Source organism: Acomys minous, assembly GCF_964271855.1.
Source record: "Acomys minous genome assembly, chromosome: 12".
NCBI lineage: Eukaryota > Metazoa > Chordata > Mammalia > Rodentia > Muridae > Acomys > Acomys minous.
Window position 1 is genome coordinate 111474571 of NC_140493.1, and position 19467 is coordinate 111494037.

At 50.1% G+C, this 19467-nt stretch overlaps 1 protein-coding gene across 1 annotated transcript in view; it reads left to right on the plus strand.

The window, feature by feature from the left end:
* Positions 1 to 19467, plus strand: part of RPTOR (regulatory associated protein of MTOR complex 1) — a 303099-nt gene that overhangs the window by 129696 nt on the left and 153936 nt on the right. The window contains exons 5-6 of the mRNA XM_084751163.1: positions 2683 to 2829; positions 14631 to 14806. Of these exons, the coding sequence (XP_084607289.1) occupies positions 2683 to 2829; positions 14631 to 14806 (323 nt within the window). The remainder of the gene's footprint in view (positions 1 to 2682; positions 2830 to 14630; positions 14807 to 19467) is intronic.

Below are 19467 nucleotides of genomic sequence, written 5' to 3' on the forward strand. Positions count from 1 at the left end.
TGTGTGTGTGTGTGTATAAAACATCATATATATATATATGATGTTGTAGAAAGTACATTTCAAAAATCATTAAGAAGCCATCCATACCTTTTCATGTGACTATTTAGAAAAACAAATTGCACTTACAGTGAGGCACACACTCTAGCGTGTGGAAGAACACGCTCTACTCTGCTTTTGTGTCAGATTTGTTCATGAAGTCCTCCTGCCTCAGCCTCTCAAGTAGCTAGGACCATCGGCCCACCTCCATGACCCCCATGTCTTTTGATTCTTCTGTCTGAACTCTGTGAAGATCCAGGTGAGCTGTACCGTAAGCCTCTTTATTTGAAGGTTTGTAAAGTGTAAGCAGACCTCTGTTTGTCTCTGCATGAAGCCCCTGTGGGCCATTTAGGGTCTGGGCTTTTCAGCCAAGCTCTGTTCCCCCTTGGCCTCTTATCCTGAGACTGCCCAGCATCCACATCCCAAGGTGAGCATCGAGGACACCAGTTGGGATGGGATGCGGCAGGCTGAACTCCAGTTGTGTGTCATTGGCCCGGGTCTGGGAGGATAGTCTTAGCAGCGAAGGAAGCATGCAGTGTCCTCACCCAGCGTTCTCCTGTATAATGGAATCCAGAAAACAGATCCCAGGCCACAGTCTTCCCGGTACAAACTCTGAACGCCCTTCAGTGTTCTCTGTGCAAATGCCAGAGTTTCTGTAGGGACATGTGAAAGCTGACACATGGGATGGAATTGTTTGGTTTGTTTTTTTAAGACATGGTTTCTCTGTGTTGCCCTGGCTGTCCTGAATAGATCTGTAGACCAGGCTGGCCTTGAACCTCTGCCTCCCAAGCACTGGGGTTAAAGGTGTGCACCACCACTACCCAGGGTTGGAGATTTTAAATTTTGATTAGTACTGACAAATTGTCTTCCAAAATCTTTTTGTTAATTTCTACTCCCATCGCCTCTCTGCTGTCATGACACATTGTTTCTCTCGCATCTTTTCGTCTGCTGAAGAAGCAGATAGAGGTGTAGGTGGGTGCAGGGCTCCCCCCCCCCGCCATCGCCTCGCGCTGCCGGGCAAGCCCATCACCCCATCCACGGGTGCTGGCTGCCCTTTGCTGGTCCGCAGCACGAGGAGCTCACACACCTTCTAAACATACATGTGCTGTCATTTCTGCTCTGCCCCTTCTGGAGCCCCCAGTCATAAGTGTGTGTTTATATCTCTTGTTTCTTTTAGCTCTCTGGATTTTGTGATTTGTTTAAGAAGCTTTTTCTTACACCTAAGTAAATAAAAATATTCTGTTTTTACACATTTTAAATTCACTCTGCTTTTTTTGGTACAGAGACTGTGAGGCAATATCAAATGGTTAGTTAGACTTTCCAGCATCAACCATTGAATCATTTATTCTTTCTTTACTGATTTAAAATGCCATTTCATTACAGTTATATATGTGGGTCTATTTCTGGGCCTTCTCTCTGTTGATTTGTTTGTCTCGCCCTCAATAATACCAGCCTGTAATTATATAAATTTATAGCCTCTCTAATATCTGGTAGTGCGAATCTCTATTCATTATTCTTTATTAAACTTTTTTTTCTAATTTTGTGATTTCTCTTCTGCACTTGCTTTAGAATCAGCTTGTCAAATTCCGTTAAAGGAAAAACCCCTTGGGCATCTTGATGGGGCTGGCATTGCTGTATAGAGCCATTAGCGGGGGGAACTGGTGTCTTTAGAATCCTTCTGGGAGTGTTTATTTAGAGAGAACATTTCCAGGTGTTCTCTCTCGGAGTGCTGTGATTGTAAACAGTCGGCCGACAGCGTGGCGGTAGGAAGAGCCAGCGCTTGGCCAGAGTGTGCTCCTCAGCAGCTCTGGAGATGGCCACACACTCATCTTGGCAGCACCATGCCTGACTCTGCTCCGTAGGGGGCAAGCTCCTGCTGCCCGCCTGGACATTCCTTTTCTCCAGGCCTCGTCTCTGCTGAGCTGTAGGCCACCCCAGAGTCAGTGTTCGTGCCTCTGCCCGGAGCCAGTTGTCTGGCCCAGCACTTGCGCTGGTTATGCCCAGGCGAGAGTGAGAGAGGACAGGGTGGCTTTTCCTTGTCATTGTGTTGATTTGCTTTTGTTTTGGAGTAATTGCTTTAAAGTGTTGGCTTGAAAGAAGATTTTAAGTATTAGACTAGAACTTTCTCTCCAGGAACTTACCGCCAATTAGGCAAGCAGAACAGTGTGTCCAGAAAAGTGTATCACTCTGTCACTGAGTGGTAATATATCACTGTTGTGCAGAGCCAAAGCCACTTACAAGGTTCTCTGGAAAGGAAGGGGCGGCGGGGAAAGCTTGTGAATGTGAGCTCAACTTCTCAGAGCCCACGAGTGTCAAGACTCAGAGCAGCCACCAAAAAAGGCCTAGGGGATGTGTGCATGTGTCGTGGCTTGGGGGGAAAGGAGGGGCCTCCACTGTGGACGTGTACACACTCAGTGTCTCAGGGCGGGGAGGGTTGAATCCAGGGTACATAGGCTGCTGACATGAACTTGAAAGCTCCTTCTCTGTGGCATTGCTGGAGTGAAATGTCACGGCAGTAGAGGCAAGACTCCGGTTTTCTGTGGCTACCTGCACACAGGCACACTGCCTTCCGCAGTGCGCAGGTGCTTGTCGCCCCGAGGTCTCGGCATGTGCATGTAATCTGTGCGCCCTGTGCTTGTTTTCCAGAACTACACGCAGTACATCCCTCTGTCCATATACGACCTGCAGACGTGGATGGGCAGCCCATCCATCTTTGTCTACGACTGCTCCAATGCTGGCCTCATCGTGAAGTCCTTCAAGCAGTTTGCACTGCAGAGGGAGCAGGAATTAGAGGTGAGGTGCTCTACAGCCAGCAGCCTGTGTGCATGCGTGCGTGGGTGAGACACTGCAGGGACACTGGGAAGCTACATCTCTGTGTGATGAAAGGCTGGGTGTGTATTTGATGAGAGCTGGAGAGGTGCTCCTTCACCCGATGTATATCTTATTGTACCTGGTGTCATTTCAATCTGCACATTAAAGCGTATCGTCAGGAGGGAGGTCTGGGCTTCAGTGGTCTTGCTCTCTAAGCTAGTGTCACTCTGTCACAGGTACACCTGTCCTAGGGAGTGAGCTCCTTTCTTGCATTGGACTCTTTGTTTTCTCCAGTGTCCTTTGTAAATGTTCCATTTTTTAAAAAGATCTATTTATTTATTATTATGCATACAGTGCTCTGCCTGCATGTACGTCTGCAGGTCAGAGGAGGGCGTCAGATCACATTATAGATGGTTGTGAGCCACCATGTGGTTGCTGGGAATGGAACTCAGGACCTCTGGAAGAGCAGTCATTGCTCTTAACTGCTGAGCCATCTCTCTAGCCCTATTGTTCCATTTTTTCCCCTTTATGTTTTGTGTTTTTAACTCAAACCACTAAGCTAAATGGTAAAACCAAAACAGCTACTGGGTGGGTCCACTGTCAGGAGCTGGAGAGTCTGGGAGCTGCTTGGATAATGAAGTGGTATTTTGCCCAGTTGTTTTAATTAATATTTGATGGTTAAATTAAACAGTGAGTTCTAAAGAGAAATTGGAGAGGCAGTTTCAATTAAGAGGCCTCCATCCAGTGGGCTGCACAGAGGCACTAGTGGAAATGCTCTGTGGCCTCTGGGGGCTCATGAATTCTGATTGGTTGCAGCAGGGAGATTCTCAATCCAAGAACAAAAAATGGCCTTCAGTGTGTTTCCGTAAGCCTTTTGGGCTCTATTCAATTTTAATGTGTTTGTTCTGTTTTTTACGTTTCATCGGAGGAGAGTACTGAAGGAGTCACCGACAACATTGAAATTCTGTTTAGTAGAACTTACAGTTAGCGTGTCTAGTGTTTATTAATATTTTATATGTATAAATTCAACCCTTGTGTGGAACCTGCCTGAGACTGACTGACGAGCAGAATACCCTTTCCCCATAAAAGGTGGGCTGAATGCCACAGCACCACTCTCTGGCCTCTTTTGTATTTGGCAAGAAGAGGAGGGAAAGGCCAGGGTTTGTGTCAGCAGGTTAGTGCCCTAATCTCTACTGCTTCACCGGGGTTTGCCCAGGGTGGGCCAGCGTATCAGCAGCAAGCGCCCAGATGCCAAGAGGCAGATAGGCCAGGCATGGTGGCACGGGCCTGGAATCCCAGCCCTTGGAGACAGAGGTGGGTGAATCTCTGTGAGTTCCCAGCCAGCCTGGTCTACAAAGTGAGTTCCAGTACAGCCAGGGCTACACAGAGAAGCCGGGGTGGGGGGGGGGTAGGGGGGTGGGGGGGGGGAGGAGGATCAAGAATGAAAGAGAAAAAAAGAAAAAGAAATATTGTAAAGATCCCCCACCCGCATTTATAATGTCAATAAAGGTACCAAAGAACCCTGGCAGACTGGCAGCCTACTCCTGAGCTGTGGAGAGGCTAGTTAATTAAACCACACTGCGCAGGGACCTGTCCCTTTCCAGCAGAGGCACAATTACAGCTCAGGCATCTTATTAAACGCCTGCTTCCCAGCACTGTGGTGCTGCTCCGTCAGGACCATGTGTGTTCTTTGTATGTTGCCAAGGATCAGTCAGCTACAAACACTATTCATTTCATTAAGTGCAACACAATAATTTGCATACTTCATTTTTAGAAGGAGGAAAAAAAAAACAGTTTAGCGGACTCATTCATCATGAAGGAGATGAAATGGAGAAAAATGTTGGCCAGTGTGGTACCTGGAAGGAGCTGCCGTGTTACACCACACGCTTCATAATTAGCTCGGCTTTAATCTTCATTCTCTTTATAATTACAATGTAGACTGAGCTTGCATTTCTCTTTTGCATTTACTGTTAGCGGTCATTGTTCAGTCTCTTGTGTAAAACAGCGGAAATTAGAATCATAGAATTTTGTAAAATCGGCTTCCATCTAATAGCTTAGTGTGCTCTAGTTGTCTCCTTCTGTGTGGAGCAGCGAGCCTCCGTAACTGCCAGCATTGCCTCTTAGTGTATTCTCTCCTGGCCGAACCCCACTCAGGAGGTGTCCGCTGAAGGGGAGGGTCAAGGCAGGTTAGGTTGTGTGGGGCCTGTTTTCAATAACTAAAGACCTAAACCACCACTCTTTCTATTGCTGAGCTGGCCAGTTTCTTTGAAATTTGCAGTACATTTTGATGCTTCTTGTTGTGCAGCATGTGACCTGATAAATTGTCAAGTAATTGGTTTGCACCCACCTTTGGGGTGAAGTGTTTGCTGCTGCTCTGGTTTGCACTTGGATGGGAACAACAGCATCCCTGTGCCTCCTGCCTGTCCCTGTGGCGGCCACGATTCAGTCGGGGAATATAGCCACAGCGTGTGGGGGAGGGCAGGGAAGAGAGTAAAAATGATTAAATATAACACTAGAAAGTGGCTGGTTGGACCGCAAGCTCCCAAATAATAAGTGTAAACACACACATGAGTGACATAAATTTTAAGGGTTGATTATCTGCTTTCATTTTCTGGTGGTGTAGTGCTTGCCCTGGGGTTTGGTTGCTGTGCACATCTCTCTCAGAGGAATACTCTAGGTAGAGGAGAAGGCAGCTTCATAATAGCAAACGTGAATTACTACAACAGACTGAAGCTTCATCAGAGCCAGGAAACGTATATCTGTCACTCAGGACTCTTCCATATGTGTTTGGGTTGTTTTTTTTTTTAATATCGTATCATTTTGTAATTTGAAAATTAAAGAAAACCTTCAAGTCTCTCGGTTTTCACTGTTCTTTTAAAAAATAAGTGCTTTAATTTTGACTAAAATATTATGTCACTTTTAAAAGTTAAAAGACTGCCAAGAGCTCATTTGTAATGAATAAAATAGTGAACGAGCCCTTGGCCCCCACCTTCCCAGGTAGGGACACTGTCGGCAAGGTGCCTCTTTCCTTCCTCTGCTCCCCAGGGGTGCAGGGCGCTGCTTCTTTCCTGAAGCACCTCGTTAGGTTGTCTGTGCACTTACCAACCAGAAGCAGAGCTGCCATTGGGGCTTTCTCTTTAAGGATTAGTGGAATCTGCAGGGCCCAACAGCACAAGCCTGTGATCTCAACAACTTCAGAGTCCAAAGAAGGGGCATTGCATGTTCAAGGCTTGCCTGGACTACGTGGTGGGTTCGGAGCCCGCCTGGGTGAATTAATCAAAAAAAAAAAAAAAAAAAAAAAAAAAGGTACATGGACCAGCAAGATGGCTCAGTGGGTAAAGATGCTTGACACCAAGACGGACAACCTGTCTTTGATGCGCAGACTCCACGTGGCTGGAAGGAGTGAGTCAGAAAAGAGGTCTGATGGTGGAGAGACACATTGCTGGTAGCTCTAAATAATGTTTATTTGTATCTGATTGTGCACTCGAAGAGACACCACAGCTAGTGGACCTGTGTTGCCAGCGTCCTCGTCCTCTTGTCCCTGCTGCTCCAGTATAGGTGCCAGATTTCATTTCTCTTTTGTTTGTGACTTTGGCTGGGTCTTTTGTTTTTGTTTTTGTTTTGTTTTTTTGAGATGGGTTTCTTGCCTGTTTTGGACTCACTTTGTAGACCAGGCTGGCCTTGAACTCACAAAGATCCGCCTGCCTCTGCCTCTCCAAGAGCTGGGATTACAGGTGTGCCCCACCATGTCCAGCTTCTAGGCTTATTTTTTTTTTAAATATAAACTTTGGTTAATTTCTTGGGAATGTCATACATTGCTTTTGATCACATTCATCACTCCCACTCCTCTCAGATCAATTCATCACTTCCCTGTTTCCCTGCTCGTTTTAAATAACCTAGTGAGTCATACTTGTCAACCTACTGGGACCATAGCCTTAAAGAAAATTGACAACATCCTCCCCACCCCCCTGAAGCTATTGACTGTCAGTGGCTCCTCACTTAGGGGTCAGAGCTTGGCAGCCTGCTCTGTGCTAGACTGTTGACTGGCCTTGCACAGGCCACCACAGCTGCTGTGAGTTCATGAGTGCCATGGACACTCCTTACATCTTCTCTTCCTTGTGGTCCCTGAGTCTTGGGTCTGGTGGAGGTAGTGATGTCCATGCCCCACTTATGGCCACACTCGATCTCCACTGGTACTTGCTTTTTGCACTTTGATCACTTGAGCATTTCTATTGCTGTCCACAGCACAAAGAAACTTCTCTGATGAGGTCTGAGAGCTGCAGTAATCTATGGGCAGAGATGCAGATTTAGAAGCCATTAGCAGAGAAGCAGTAGCAGCCTTGTTTGTTAATGATGTCCTTAGCAGGTGCGTCCAAACCTTAGCAGCCGTGGTCAGTACCTTCCATGTTTAAGGCTCTGAGTTCCTGGCTTTTACCTTTGCTTCTTGTCTCCCCAACTGTGACTTCTGTAACCCATGATTGTTTTTATAATTGTCTTCTGCCCCCAGCTGTCCAGGTCTCTGTGCTTGCTGTATGGAGATTCTGAATGACATCACTGAGTGTGGGGCTGGGTGTGGGATCCCACCCCAGTTCTGTTTCCTGCTCTTCCTGGAGCTGGCTTCCTTCCCTTGCATTAGAGGCCTCACACTCCCTGGGCTCTGAGTTCCCTTTGCAGTAGCATTCCTCACAGCTCCTGCCGACTGTCTGCAGCTTGCCTTCAGCCGCCCATAGCTGTCTGCAGCTCCAGGAACCCTGTGTTCTAGACTGTCTGTGAGAGTGAGTGAGTGAGTGAGTGAGTGAGTGAGTGTGTGTGTGTGTGTGTGTGTGTGTGTGTGTGTGTGTGTGTCTTTCTCTCTGTCTCTCTCCCTCCCTCGCTCCCTCCAGGAGGATGCATGGCGGCAGAAAGCTGATGAAGTGAAAGCTCACAAGTGGGTTTTAGGCAGATTGCAGTTCATCTTTTTCACTAATAAGATCTCTAAGGCGAATGATTTACCTCTTGAGCAGAGCCTGTGGAGCCAGCTGATCCTTCCTCTCTGGCATCCTCTGATGCTGGTGTAGACTTTGACTGTGGCCTGCTCACCACAGCTGCAGGTGGTTCTTCCGTGTCTCTGGAGGAGGGAGAGGTACGGGCTAGTGCTGCCTCCTTCATTAGACAGTGAATGGAGGCCTTCCTCCGGAACCACGGCAGGCCCTGGGCAGATAGCGGGGGCTAAGAGGGGAGAAGGGAGCTGGGAATGGCCACTGAATTATCCAGCAAGAATGGCAACCGCTCTGCGTGCACCATCAGTTGTTCTTCCACTTCACCCCATGCTACACCCGGTCTGCACCCCTAACTCCACGTTCCCTGACTCAGTAGAGATGTTCCTGAAAACTCGGTCACACTGTATTCATGCCAGGAATCCAGAGGGACTCCTGCCTCCATCCGGATAAAAGTCAAGCAGGGGATGTGTTCAGTCCCGGTGTGCACCCTTGGTCTGTAAGCTAGAGCAGCCATGTCGTGAGGGGACCGTCGATGCCCTGACCTCTGTCTTACTTGCCATAGCTATAGCTGTGGGTGCTACAGCTCTCCCTGCTGAGACCACAGCCTAGGTCGAGTGAGATACATGCAAGTGTTTCCCTTTTGTCCTTGGGGATGGGGACAGCTGTGCTTTTGCATTGCAGAGGCCACCGCGCTCAACTTTGTCCCAGGAGGACTCCATCCTGACTGACACACGGACAGTCCCTGGTGGACTCAGAGGGTGTGTGAGGATGAAGAGACTCTTGTCATGCTGGAGGAGAGCCTTGTCCCAGCTCCTCCCCAGTTCTGATGTCTTCTCCTCTCTGGAGACATGCCGCAAAGCGTTTTCCATGCACCTTCCTGCGCGCTCTCCTTAGGTCTAATCCTGCAGCACATGACTTTTTTTTCCTGTCAGACGCAGTCCGAGTGTTGCAGCATCACTGGGTGTGGATGACCTGTCTTCTTTGCTGTCCACTTTGGCATCCTGGGTGTGAACAGAAGTGTGTGTTCTCTTATGTTTGCCACTGTAGCTAGGAATTTTAACAAAAATAATTGATGCTATAATCATCCGGTTTTCTCAAAGTATAAAGCCCACAGACTGAGAAATTCATATGTTAAAATGTCAAACTCCTTTGCCAAAGCCATAGATAAAGGCCGCAGCGTGGCCGTGTGGAGTCTGCAGCTCAGGTGACTGGCTGTGTTCCCAGTGCTATGGTGTCACGTGTCACCGGGGAGGTCTTCGTCTTTTTCGGTTCATTTTGATTGTTCTCTTTTGACTTGTGGACATCTTACTTTTTCTCATACTTACAAGAGAAAAGAGATGAACTTGCCTGTGTTCCACAGGCGGGCAGTGTTTGCCAGCGACCTCACGTGTGGGAGGTGGGTGGCTGCTGCTTGACACTCAGCCACCGCACCAAGGCACACTGTGCGGGACCCCTGTCCTTAGAGGATTGAAGAGAGCACACACTTCCGTGCTCGGCTGTCACTGTGCCCTTCAGTGTTCCCTCTCCCACCTGCTAATGGAAACGGAACCTCCCGAGTCCCTGTCACTCTCTGAGACTGATGATTCGGTTCAATACTGTTAACCCAGCAGGGCTGTGGGTGACGATGGGCCACTAGGATCCAAATCTTTCTAAGATACTCGGCTCACAAGCTGAAGACGTAGGCTCTGCTGGTACACGAAGACCTACGTGGACCCTTGCCAAAGAAAGATGGCCTATGGCTGACAGGATACAAGGTAACGCAGTATGCTCAGAGGTGACTGTGGGCTCATTCTGGTCACCAGGCGACAAGTGGAGGTACTACCATAGAAAAGTGACGACTGCCCTGAACTCAGCGAGCAGACATGCCTGTGTGAAGAGGGTGGGAGCAGGAGTGTGACGAGAAGCCAGGCCTCTTGGACAGCATGAGACAGAGAACTGCAAGCACGCCCGCAGCATTGGTGATGAGCATCCAACATCAGTGTTACAAACACATGTCCCCTGGGCCCAGAACCTAGGACAAGTCACCAGTGACACTTCAGACCAGCATGCTATTGTGTCCTTCTGGTGCGTGCTCTGTACTGTGGCCTCCAAGAAGCCCAGCTCTGTGGAGAAGGCATTTGTGATTGTGGGCGTCCTGCTGCACCTCATACAGAGGAGCCTGCTATGCTGCTGAGTGCCACTCCATAGTGGGACAAGGCTCCCTCCTGGGGGATCGTGACCCTCCAGCAGCGGTCAGCTCAGGATGCCTTTCAATGTCTTCTTAACCTGCATGGCTGCAGAACCTCCCACATTCCTTCTCTTTAGTTGTTGATCCAATTCAAGCATGGTGGGAGTGGAATTTGCTTATCATTTCTAATTAATGTGTTCACTGGGTTGTAGAATGGTTTTGAGAGCATTTAGAAGCTGTAACTGCCAGCAGCTAAGTGGCTTTAAGATAATGGGCGCTTCGTTGGGGTAAGCTCAGAGTAACTGTGAGAAACTGTTGCTGAACACGGCTCCAGGAGCCCAGTGGAGGACATCACTGAGTTGCCAACCACCAAAAGATCTCACAGCTTCCAGCCGTCAGAAGCTCGTGGCTGGTTGTTATTGACGATTGGGTGCATACAACTACGTGACCTGTGTGTTAAAAGGCTACTTCAACATGCTGTCATTGGTGTCCTGTGTCACATGGTAGGCCTGTGGGTACTAATGGGGCTGTGGGAGTAGCATGGACTCCTCTGAGCTCAACTCTCTCTGGCCTCTACCTGGCGATGTGAGAAGGCACTGCTGAACTCCAAAGAACACTTCCTTAAGGCAGAACTCCTGAGAAAGTCACCTCAAGACACCTGAACTTACCTGTGTCTCACCTTGTTAAATGTTGTCACTCATGGTGTGTGGGAAAGGGCAGAACAGCTCTGTCTCAGTGGCTGGTTGACAAGAATTGTAGGTGCCCCCTGAACAGGGTACGAGCCCCGCAGGTGGCCTGTGGCCTGGGCCGTGCCTGCTCTTGCTCAGGAGCTGGAGCGCCTCCACCCCACAGTGCCACAGCCATGGGAGATGGAACCTATGTCCTCTCTGGAGCTGCTTGCAGTGAATTGCATCTAAAGACGGTTCTGGTGCCTGAGCCTCCCTGATCCCCAGGAGAAATCCCCTGGGCTTCAGGTGTGGCTCCCTGAGTCCCTCAGGAGCCTTGACGCTGTCTAGATGGTTCTCGCTATGCCAGACCGCCTAGTAACTAGTCTCATGTGTGTGCTGCTCTCTCAAGGCTTACTTCAATTAAAGGGCCACTATCTTAGATAAAAAATAAAAATTCACGTGTACATTGAGCCCTTTGCCTCAAATTTCGAATGTTTTTAAGAAGAAAGTGTCTGAGTCTGATTATCCCTGAGGCAGGACTGTCATGTGTATTCGATGCAGCTTGTGGGTGGTGTATTGGCATTGTACATCTGAGGCTCCTCACCGTCTGCTCCTAAATGGAGCTCACCTGTGCCCAAGCCCAGCTTCCCACAGCACCACTTTTTCAAAAGGAACCTAGAGACGTGATTTTAGGCTGTGGGCCACTGGCCATTCCTTCCTACTTACAGTGGTTTCTATTTTCACCACCTGCAGACTGCCCTTATGTGTCCTCCCTGCCTGGTGGTAGTTAACAGTGTTTACTGAACAATGCCAGTTGACTAGCAGCTCCAGACATGCCTCTCCACGGCTTTGATCCTCACTTGAGGACTCTTCCCTTGCCTCTGCTGCTGCCCTGGGATCTTACACAGGTGCAGAGGTCTTCTCTGCTCCCTCCCAGCCCCTTCCCACCAGGCTGGGTGCTGGAGAGCGCGTCCTTGCAGTCCCACCTGCTCCCAAGTGCCTGTCCATCAGGTGCCATCTGACGCCTCTGCAGGCTCCAGGGTTCTCATCTGGTCTTCCATGAGCAGATCTGTCCAGACCCATCATCTGTCGACAGGGTTGGTTGATGTGACAGACCTAGAAACCAATTTCCTGTGTAGAGCTATGCCTTTACCTGTCTATTTTAGCCTATACAGCCAGAGCACAGAAGGTTATTTTAGACACGCTTGCCTTCCCTCTTTCTGTCTTAAGAAAACTTTGGTGGTGTTATTCACACCACTGATCTGAAGTGTACACATGAAGTGGTTCCCATGGTGCCTGGGGAATAGCTTAGCCATAGACTGCTTGCCTAACATTTGTAACACCTGGACTTTGAGTCCTAATAGTGCAAAATGTAAATGTTCCACAGAACTTATCACTTATTTCCCTAGAAACTGATGTTTTTCTTAAACGGCTTATATTATTTTGCGGTAATGTATACAAGTGTCTGAAATTTGACTTTGGGCTTAATATTTCTATAGTTCAAGGGTTTATTGGTAAAGTGCCTTTAATATCTACCACTGAAGGAATTGAAGATGCCACAGCTGACGTTATGGGCAGTTAAAGGTTAACATCAGACGTCCAGGAGCAGCAAGCTATGTGTGTTTTATATAAAAAGGTGCAGAGCACACTGCTGGGACCCTGGTGTCACCGGTGCCAGGGTTATACTCCAGAGGGTGCGTCCCGCTCCCCAGCCTCCGGGGGCTGAGGCTGCAGTTCTGTTCTTTGAAACCCGTCTCCTAATTGCTGGAGGTCTTTTAGAATGGAGATAAAGCTTAGAAGACAACGGAAGACGTAGCTGGACAGTGTGTGTAAGCGTGCCCTGAAAAGGCCAAGAGCCTTGCAGCCACACGTTGTCAGAAAGGAGTGCAGGGGGTTGTGAGACTTCCTGACTCACCTGCCCACCTCAGTGCCCGTGAGGACTGCCTGCGTGGCCCTGTCTGGGCTCTGCTGTGCTCCCATGAGGACTGCCTGCGTGGCCCTGTCTGGGCTCTGCTGTGCTCCCGTGAGGACTGCCTGCGTGGCCCTGTCTGGGCTCTGCTGTGCTCCCATGAGGACTGCCTGCGTGGCCCTGTCTGGGCTCTGCTGTGCTCCCGTGAGGACTGCCTGCGTGGCCCTGTCTGGGCTCTGCTGTGCTCCCATGAGGACTGCCTGCGTGGCCCTGTCTGGGCTCTGCTGTGGTCCCAGTGAAAAGCAGTGATGCCTTGTCTCACAGGATTTATGACACAAACTAAGGAGTCGATAAAGTAATTACCTAGATGTTCAGGAGGCCGTGTGACCCATGTGCAGACTGTCCTTATAAATAAATAAAGCTGTGCCTGGAGGACGTTCCTTTGTGCACTAAACTTTCTCAGTTTTGAGACAAAACTATTTTTCTAGATCCCCAACCAAGATGGCTGGGTTAAACTGGGGCCTCCACAGTAAGATAGCTTTTCCCTATGGCCAAGTCTTAGGCACTCACAGAGGGCTGCTGAAGGCTGCGGGGCGTCTGAGTGTCCTGCTCTCTTACTTACCTGTGTGTCATGCAGACCCACTCAGGAGAGTCATCCTGCTCTCTGCTCTGTGCTCTGCTTGCCTCGAGCTGCCTTCACAGGGCTGATGAGCAGCTGTGGGCCCATACTTTGACACGCCAGGGTTTCTTGTCTTCAGTGCCACATGCCTATGAGCAGCTGCTACCATCTGCACCACACTGCTTGCTTCAGGCAAGCCCTGGCTGACAGCAGCTCTGCTTCCCCCGAACCAGGGCACTGTGGGACAAAATCATTCTGAACATGCGCTTCTCACAAGCACTGCCAGAAGCTGGCCAAGCAGTGTGAACATGTGGCCTATAAGTCACACTTACAGATGTCACTGGCCAAGCAGTGTGCACATGTGGCCTCTAAGTCACACTTACAGACCTCACTGGCTAAGCAGTGTGCACATGCGGCCTCTAAGTCACACTTACAGATCTTACCGGCAAATGCTGGCAGTTCTTATGAGTCTCATTATTTCTGAAAGTGACAGCAGATCCAGTGCTGTCACATGAATGCACCACATGAAACAGACAGGAGCCACAGTGCACATGTGGCAGAGCCGCATCTGATCTGATGTGTCATGCATGTTTACATGGCTGCTGCTGCTTTGGTGGCACAGCAAGGCACGAAGCACTCTGTGGCAGTGTGGGTAGGTCACATATCAGCCAGTCCTGTCCCTTGCACTGAATTACATTTTAAAAGGCTTTCTGCACTGGCAGCTGGACATGGAGCCTCCTCTCTCTGTGTAACCCCAGCACACAGGATGAGCCTGGATACAAAACAAGGACTCCACCTCAAGGAAACAAAAAGAGACAGTTTGACTTGATTTTATTGAGTCAGGAAAGATGTCTGTGCACTACTGACGTGTGCAGTGCTTTTTAGTCTTCATTCCCAAACTTCCATACAGTGCGGCCTCAGTCCAGGCGTTTGCCTCAGCAAATACCGCTGAGGAAACCAAACATGGTGTGCTTACCCTGCCTTAAAGAGGCTGTGCCTAAGCCAATGCAAACCACCTGGCTCCTTTCTGAAACGAGTACACATTTGTGGTAGCACAGTTAGAGAAGTCAGGTGTACATAGAAAGCCATCACCTAACCTGCCTCACTGTGAACACACTCTGCACCTTCCTCCTGTCTCTGTGATGGCGGCCTGCACACTACTATGCTGCGTGGACCTCATGTCTTTTTAGCATCAATATTATATACCTCTGGCCATCTTCCCATGCCATTAAACCCTCCAAAATAAGTTCATGGTAGATTAGGGACTGAATGTAGCACGAAAGGCTGGGCAGCGTGACATGAGCACTGATACCATCATGTGTTGGGCTGTTGGGCTACAGAGGAAAGCTTACCAGGGACAGAGCTCTGTTTTCCTTTTTGGTGCCCAGCGTTCCCTCCAGGAGTGTCAGCTAAGCTACTGTCTTTCCGTGCCCTCCTGTAGGTAGCTGCGATTAATCCAAACCATCCGCTTGCCCAGATGCCCTTGCCTCCGTCAATGAAAAACTGCATCCAGCTGGCAGCCTGTGAGGCACACGAGCTCCTGCCCATGATCCCTGACCTCCCAGCCGACCTGTTCACATCCTGCCTCACCACTCCCATCAAGATTGCTCTGCGCTGGTAAGTGTTGTGCGGTCCAGGTCCCCATTCCAGGTCCCCAACTGTTGTCCTTGTCACAGCAGTATGTCCTGTGTTCTGATGCCACAGGAGCTGGGTGTGTGCCTGGGTCTAGGCTGAGGCCAGACGGCGCTGTTTCCCTGGATCTGGTCAGACGCAGTTTACTGCTTGTGGTGTCCAAAATCACCTTTTGCCCATCCGTGTTCACTAAGGGGGAGAAGCCAGGAATAGTGCTGAGGTTAGACTCACCGGCCAGTCCCCTCACTAGGAAGGAGGAGGGCAACTGAAGGAAGTCACTACAGCTCTTGCTTGCAGTGTAGTCTCTGGGTTCACTCTGAGCAGTGAGAAGAGTACTCCCAGGAAAGAGATGTGCTGTACATGCCTTAGAGAATGCCATGGCTGCTGGCGTTCCCAGCAAGTGGTGTGTGTCCCCACTGCACTGCTCGTCTTTAATACCTACTGTGTGCAGAGCCCTTTCACAGGGAGCCATCAGCTGTGTTGACACTGCTGCAGCCATTGTTTGCTACTTATGGGCTCTTCTTCCTTCCTCCCCACACCCCTCTTCCTCCACCCTTTCACCCCTAACACTAAATGAGAGAGAAGAAAGGATAGAGAGGAAAGAGATCCCTGAGTAAGGTCAGGGGTCAGGGATCAGCAAGAGGATGATGTTATCTATCAGCCGACTTCTTCCTGCTGGTTAGGGTGCTGAGTTAGGTCCTTCTTCTTCCTGCTGGTTAGGGTGCTGAGTTAGGTCCTTCTTCTTCCTGCTGGTTAGGGTGCTGAGTTAGGTCCCTGGGCAAGTTTGATCTTCACCACCAGGACAGCTGATTTCTTCTTGTTTCTTCTTTGTGTGCAACTACCCAACCAACCAACAACCCACCCTGCCTCTTGGCGGGCGGTCCCTAGTGTTTATGTACCCTCTGAAAAGTTCTCAGAATTGCAATTGTCACACAGTCTCAGAAACTATTTGCAGTTGGCAAAACCACGCTCCTGTCTGACACGAGGTAAATCGTAGTCAGCTGCTGGGAAGCAGCCTCATACCCCACACCTGGGATTAAAAATAAAAACATATTCTGTGGTTTGGGGGTTTTGTTGTTTTGTTTTGTTGGTTTTTTGAGACAGGGTTTCTCTGTGTAGCCTTGTCTGTCTGTCCTAGACTCACTTTGTGGACCAGGCTGGCCTCGAACTCTGCCTCCCGAGGGCTGGGATTAAAGGCGTGCACCACCATGCTCGGCTATTTCTGTGTTTTTTAAAGAAACAAAAATCCCCAAACTCTCTCTGCACCCTGCAGTCTCTGTAAGACGCCTCCCTGGGTCTTCATCACATCAGCTGCGCAGCCCAAACTCAGGTTCTTCCCAAACGCAGAGCGGCTGTAGAGAGGTGTAAACCTAGGCTTGTGGCAGCGGTGTGCTCAGCCTGGGAAGACCCATCTGGGTGACTGCAGCCTGAGGCAGGTGGCTTGACGTTGTAGGAAGGAAGTGCCCTTGCAGCAGTGTGCAGGTGTGTCCTCTCATTCCTATGCAGAATGGACCCAGAGTTTAGGATTAGCCTCAGCACCTTTTTTGGGGAGCTGCCTTGCCTGGAGGAGGACCACCACCTGTGTGCCTGGGTCCAGGCCTGGGCATTGTCCTTTGCCCCTTGTGGCATGGCCTCACATAACTGAAGTAGATACCCAGGGCATACAGCATCCCTCAAACCTGGACGTGTTGAGAGGGGCAGAACGGCCAGTGTGGGTGCAGTGTACGTACGGGGGGGGGGGGGGGCTGTGTGCGGGTGCAGGTAGCCTGGTAAGCATAAGAAAGAGGAGCAAAGGGCCCGAGGAGAAAGGAGCTGGTTCTGTCCAGTTTGAAATGAAAGGTAACGCAGGCCTGACTTGTGCTGGGAAGGCAGCTGAGAGCAGATAGCTGCGCTGCGCTGGGAGGCAGAGGAAGGAAGGCGGCTTGCATGGCAGAGGCTGGGAAGGCTTCCCGCCGAGGGGCCACAGGGAGAACTGTGACCCAGCACTGGGCCAGGCTCAGTGTGTTCATGGAAGAGTGTGCTTCCCTCACAGCCGCACTGTTGTGTCATCTTCATTCTCATTTATCAGGACGAGAACGTTGTTGTTTTTCCAGCTGCCCTGGGTGTGTGATCACTGAAAGGTTTAGGAGTGAGTGCCCCAGACTGTGTGCGGGCCTAGCAATCCAGGAGTGTTTATACACTCCCCTAAACACTTGGTCCGTTTCCTGGAAGCAGAGCGTGTTACTCTGGGTGGTCCTGGGGGAGGTCAAGCTGAGCACTGTGGGCAGGTGAGACACCGCGCCTTGGACACTTCCTCTTCCTGCAGAGAAGAGGGGACATGCCTGAAAGATTTTTTTAAAATAGTCACCTTATGCAAGACAGAGAAAATATGTACAATTCCAGATACTTCATAAGCAAGGACTGAGTAGATTCATGGCACCAGAGGCTGCTGTGTTCAGGGGACAGATGTATTTCTCCAGGCCATGAATAAGCACGTGTTCCTCGTGGCAGCTGGCAGTGGCAGTGGAGTGTTCCCGTGGCAGCTGGCAGTGGCAGTGGAGTGTTCCCGTGGCAGCTGGCAGTGGCAGTGGAGTGTTCCCGTGGCAGGATTGAGAGGAGCAGAGAATACCAGACAGGTGTGCACTACCAGGCCAGCCCCACCAGGCTGCAAAGCTTCAGGGGAGGGCTTTGTTAGGCTGTGGGGACACTGAATGAACTCACCACCTAGGGCACTAAAGGATCACCCAAAGTGTATATGTGGGGCATTACTGGAGAATTGTATTTAAGATGACGATCCAGGCAATGACGAGGGAGGCCATGAGCCTCAATAGGCTGTGATCGTATCTGGTAGTGTGCGTCAGAGCTGCCAGGGGCACAGTGGGCCCCACGGAGCTGGCTGCATGGCCACTTCTACCTCCCCCTTGAGACTCCCAGCTTTTCTGAGTGCTTTCTGGATCCAGAATGGACATGGGGCACCAGCTCTGCGGGTATTCCGTGTATACAGCCTGCAGGCTTCGTCCCTGCCCCCCAGTTTTCTAGGCAGGTGATTGGATGTGCAAAGAGGGCGAGAAAAAAGGAGACACAGGAGCCCACAGAGCCAGGACTCCCCGTGCCTTCCTGACATGCCGCTCCAGTGCCTGTCCTGCACGGCCTGCCACGCCACAGTGGCAAGGCCTACCCAAGACGCATGTCATCACTTAGCTGCCTGAAACCCCTTTTGGACTGAGGACATACTTAAATTTAAGTAAGCATTAAGTTTTAGTAGAGCCAGCGGTGGTGGTGTGCCTGATCCCAGCACTCGGGAGGCAGAGCTCTGTGAATTCAAGGCCAGGCTGGTCTACAAGGTGAGTCCAGGACAGCCAGGGCTACACAGGGAGACCCTGGAGCAAGGGGGAGGGGGATGAATTAATGAGAACTACAAAATGGGAGGGAGTGACCAAGATTTTTATCGTCAAAGAATAGCAGCACTATAATAGCAGGTCAGCTTTTGACCTATTACTCTTCAGCCTTTGTCGCCTTTCTGAGCCTCAAAAACCTCCCATCGCACTCTCCATGCTTAGCAAGCCAGCGCGGGGCTTCAGGCTTGAGGCTTCAGGGTCATGGAGATGAAGGCAGGCGAAAGGCCACCATCAGTGCTCCCCATGCTTTGATTAGAAGGCCCAGCTCTGTTGTTGTAGCGGAAAGGAGCCAGGGGCAGGAGGATGTCAGCAGATGCATGTGGCTGGGCTTCAGCAAACATTATTAACAGAAATAACCATTGGGCTGGGTTTGATCTGTAAGCAGCAGTTTGCCAGTTTCTGCTGCACAAACATGGAACCAGAATCTGCAAACAACTGACGACAGCAAAGGACCTAGGAAAGAAAGCTCAGGACTTTCCCTCCCTCCTTCCCTCTCCCCCCTCCTTCCCTCTCCCCCTCCCCCTCCCCCTCGATGGTATTGAAGCCTGATAGTATATACAGGAAGTTGCTAAAGACCGATGCTGTGCTTTGTAGACGGTGCAGCTGCAGCGGAGCTCCCTGTACAGAGTGAGTGACAGCTGTCAGTCAGCAGGTGTGCTGATGAGCCTATTGGTGAGGAAGTGCCTCCTGGAGGTCATTATTCTGATTTTTTCCCCCTCATTTTTGCCTCAGTCCTTCTTATTTTCAGAACTGTTTTCAGTGTTTCTTAAGTGAACAGTTGTAATAGTCTGTAAGTAATCACCTCCCTCCCCGTACGCATCAGTATAGCAGGAGAACCCTAGATACACACCTTCATCCTGTGTAGCTGAAGTTCTAACTGAGAGGCATTCTGTTCGCTCTGAGACCAGCTGTAAAGAGATACTGTCTACTGTACCATGCGGCTTAAAGTTCTGCTGTCTGTTAATGAAAACAACAACTTTACTGTAGACTGGGAAGAGTGCCTTCCTTCCAGTTAAGCCAAGTGCTACCTGTGCAGTGTTGAAGGCACTTGCAGCAGGGGGGTCTCTGCTCTCATGTCCCCAGCCAGATGGGCCCTGGCATGCAGCCTGGGTAAGGAAGGTGAGCTGGTGTTTGCCATCATGTCTCGTTTCAGATAATGCGGTAACGCCTGTGTTGTGTTGTTTCTAAGCCCAGAATCAGTAGGGGTTGCTTCTGTGAATGTAAGATTTGTAGTTTTGATAGTATTAAGCTGTCTGTCCTTTGAGGAAT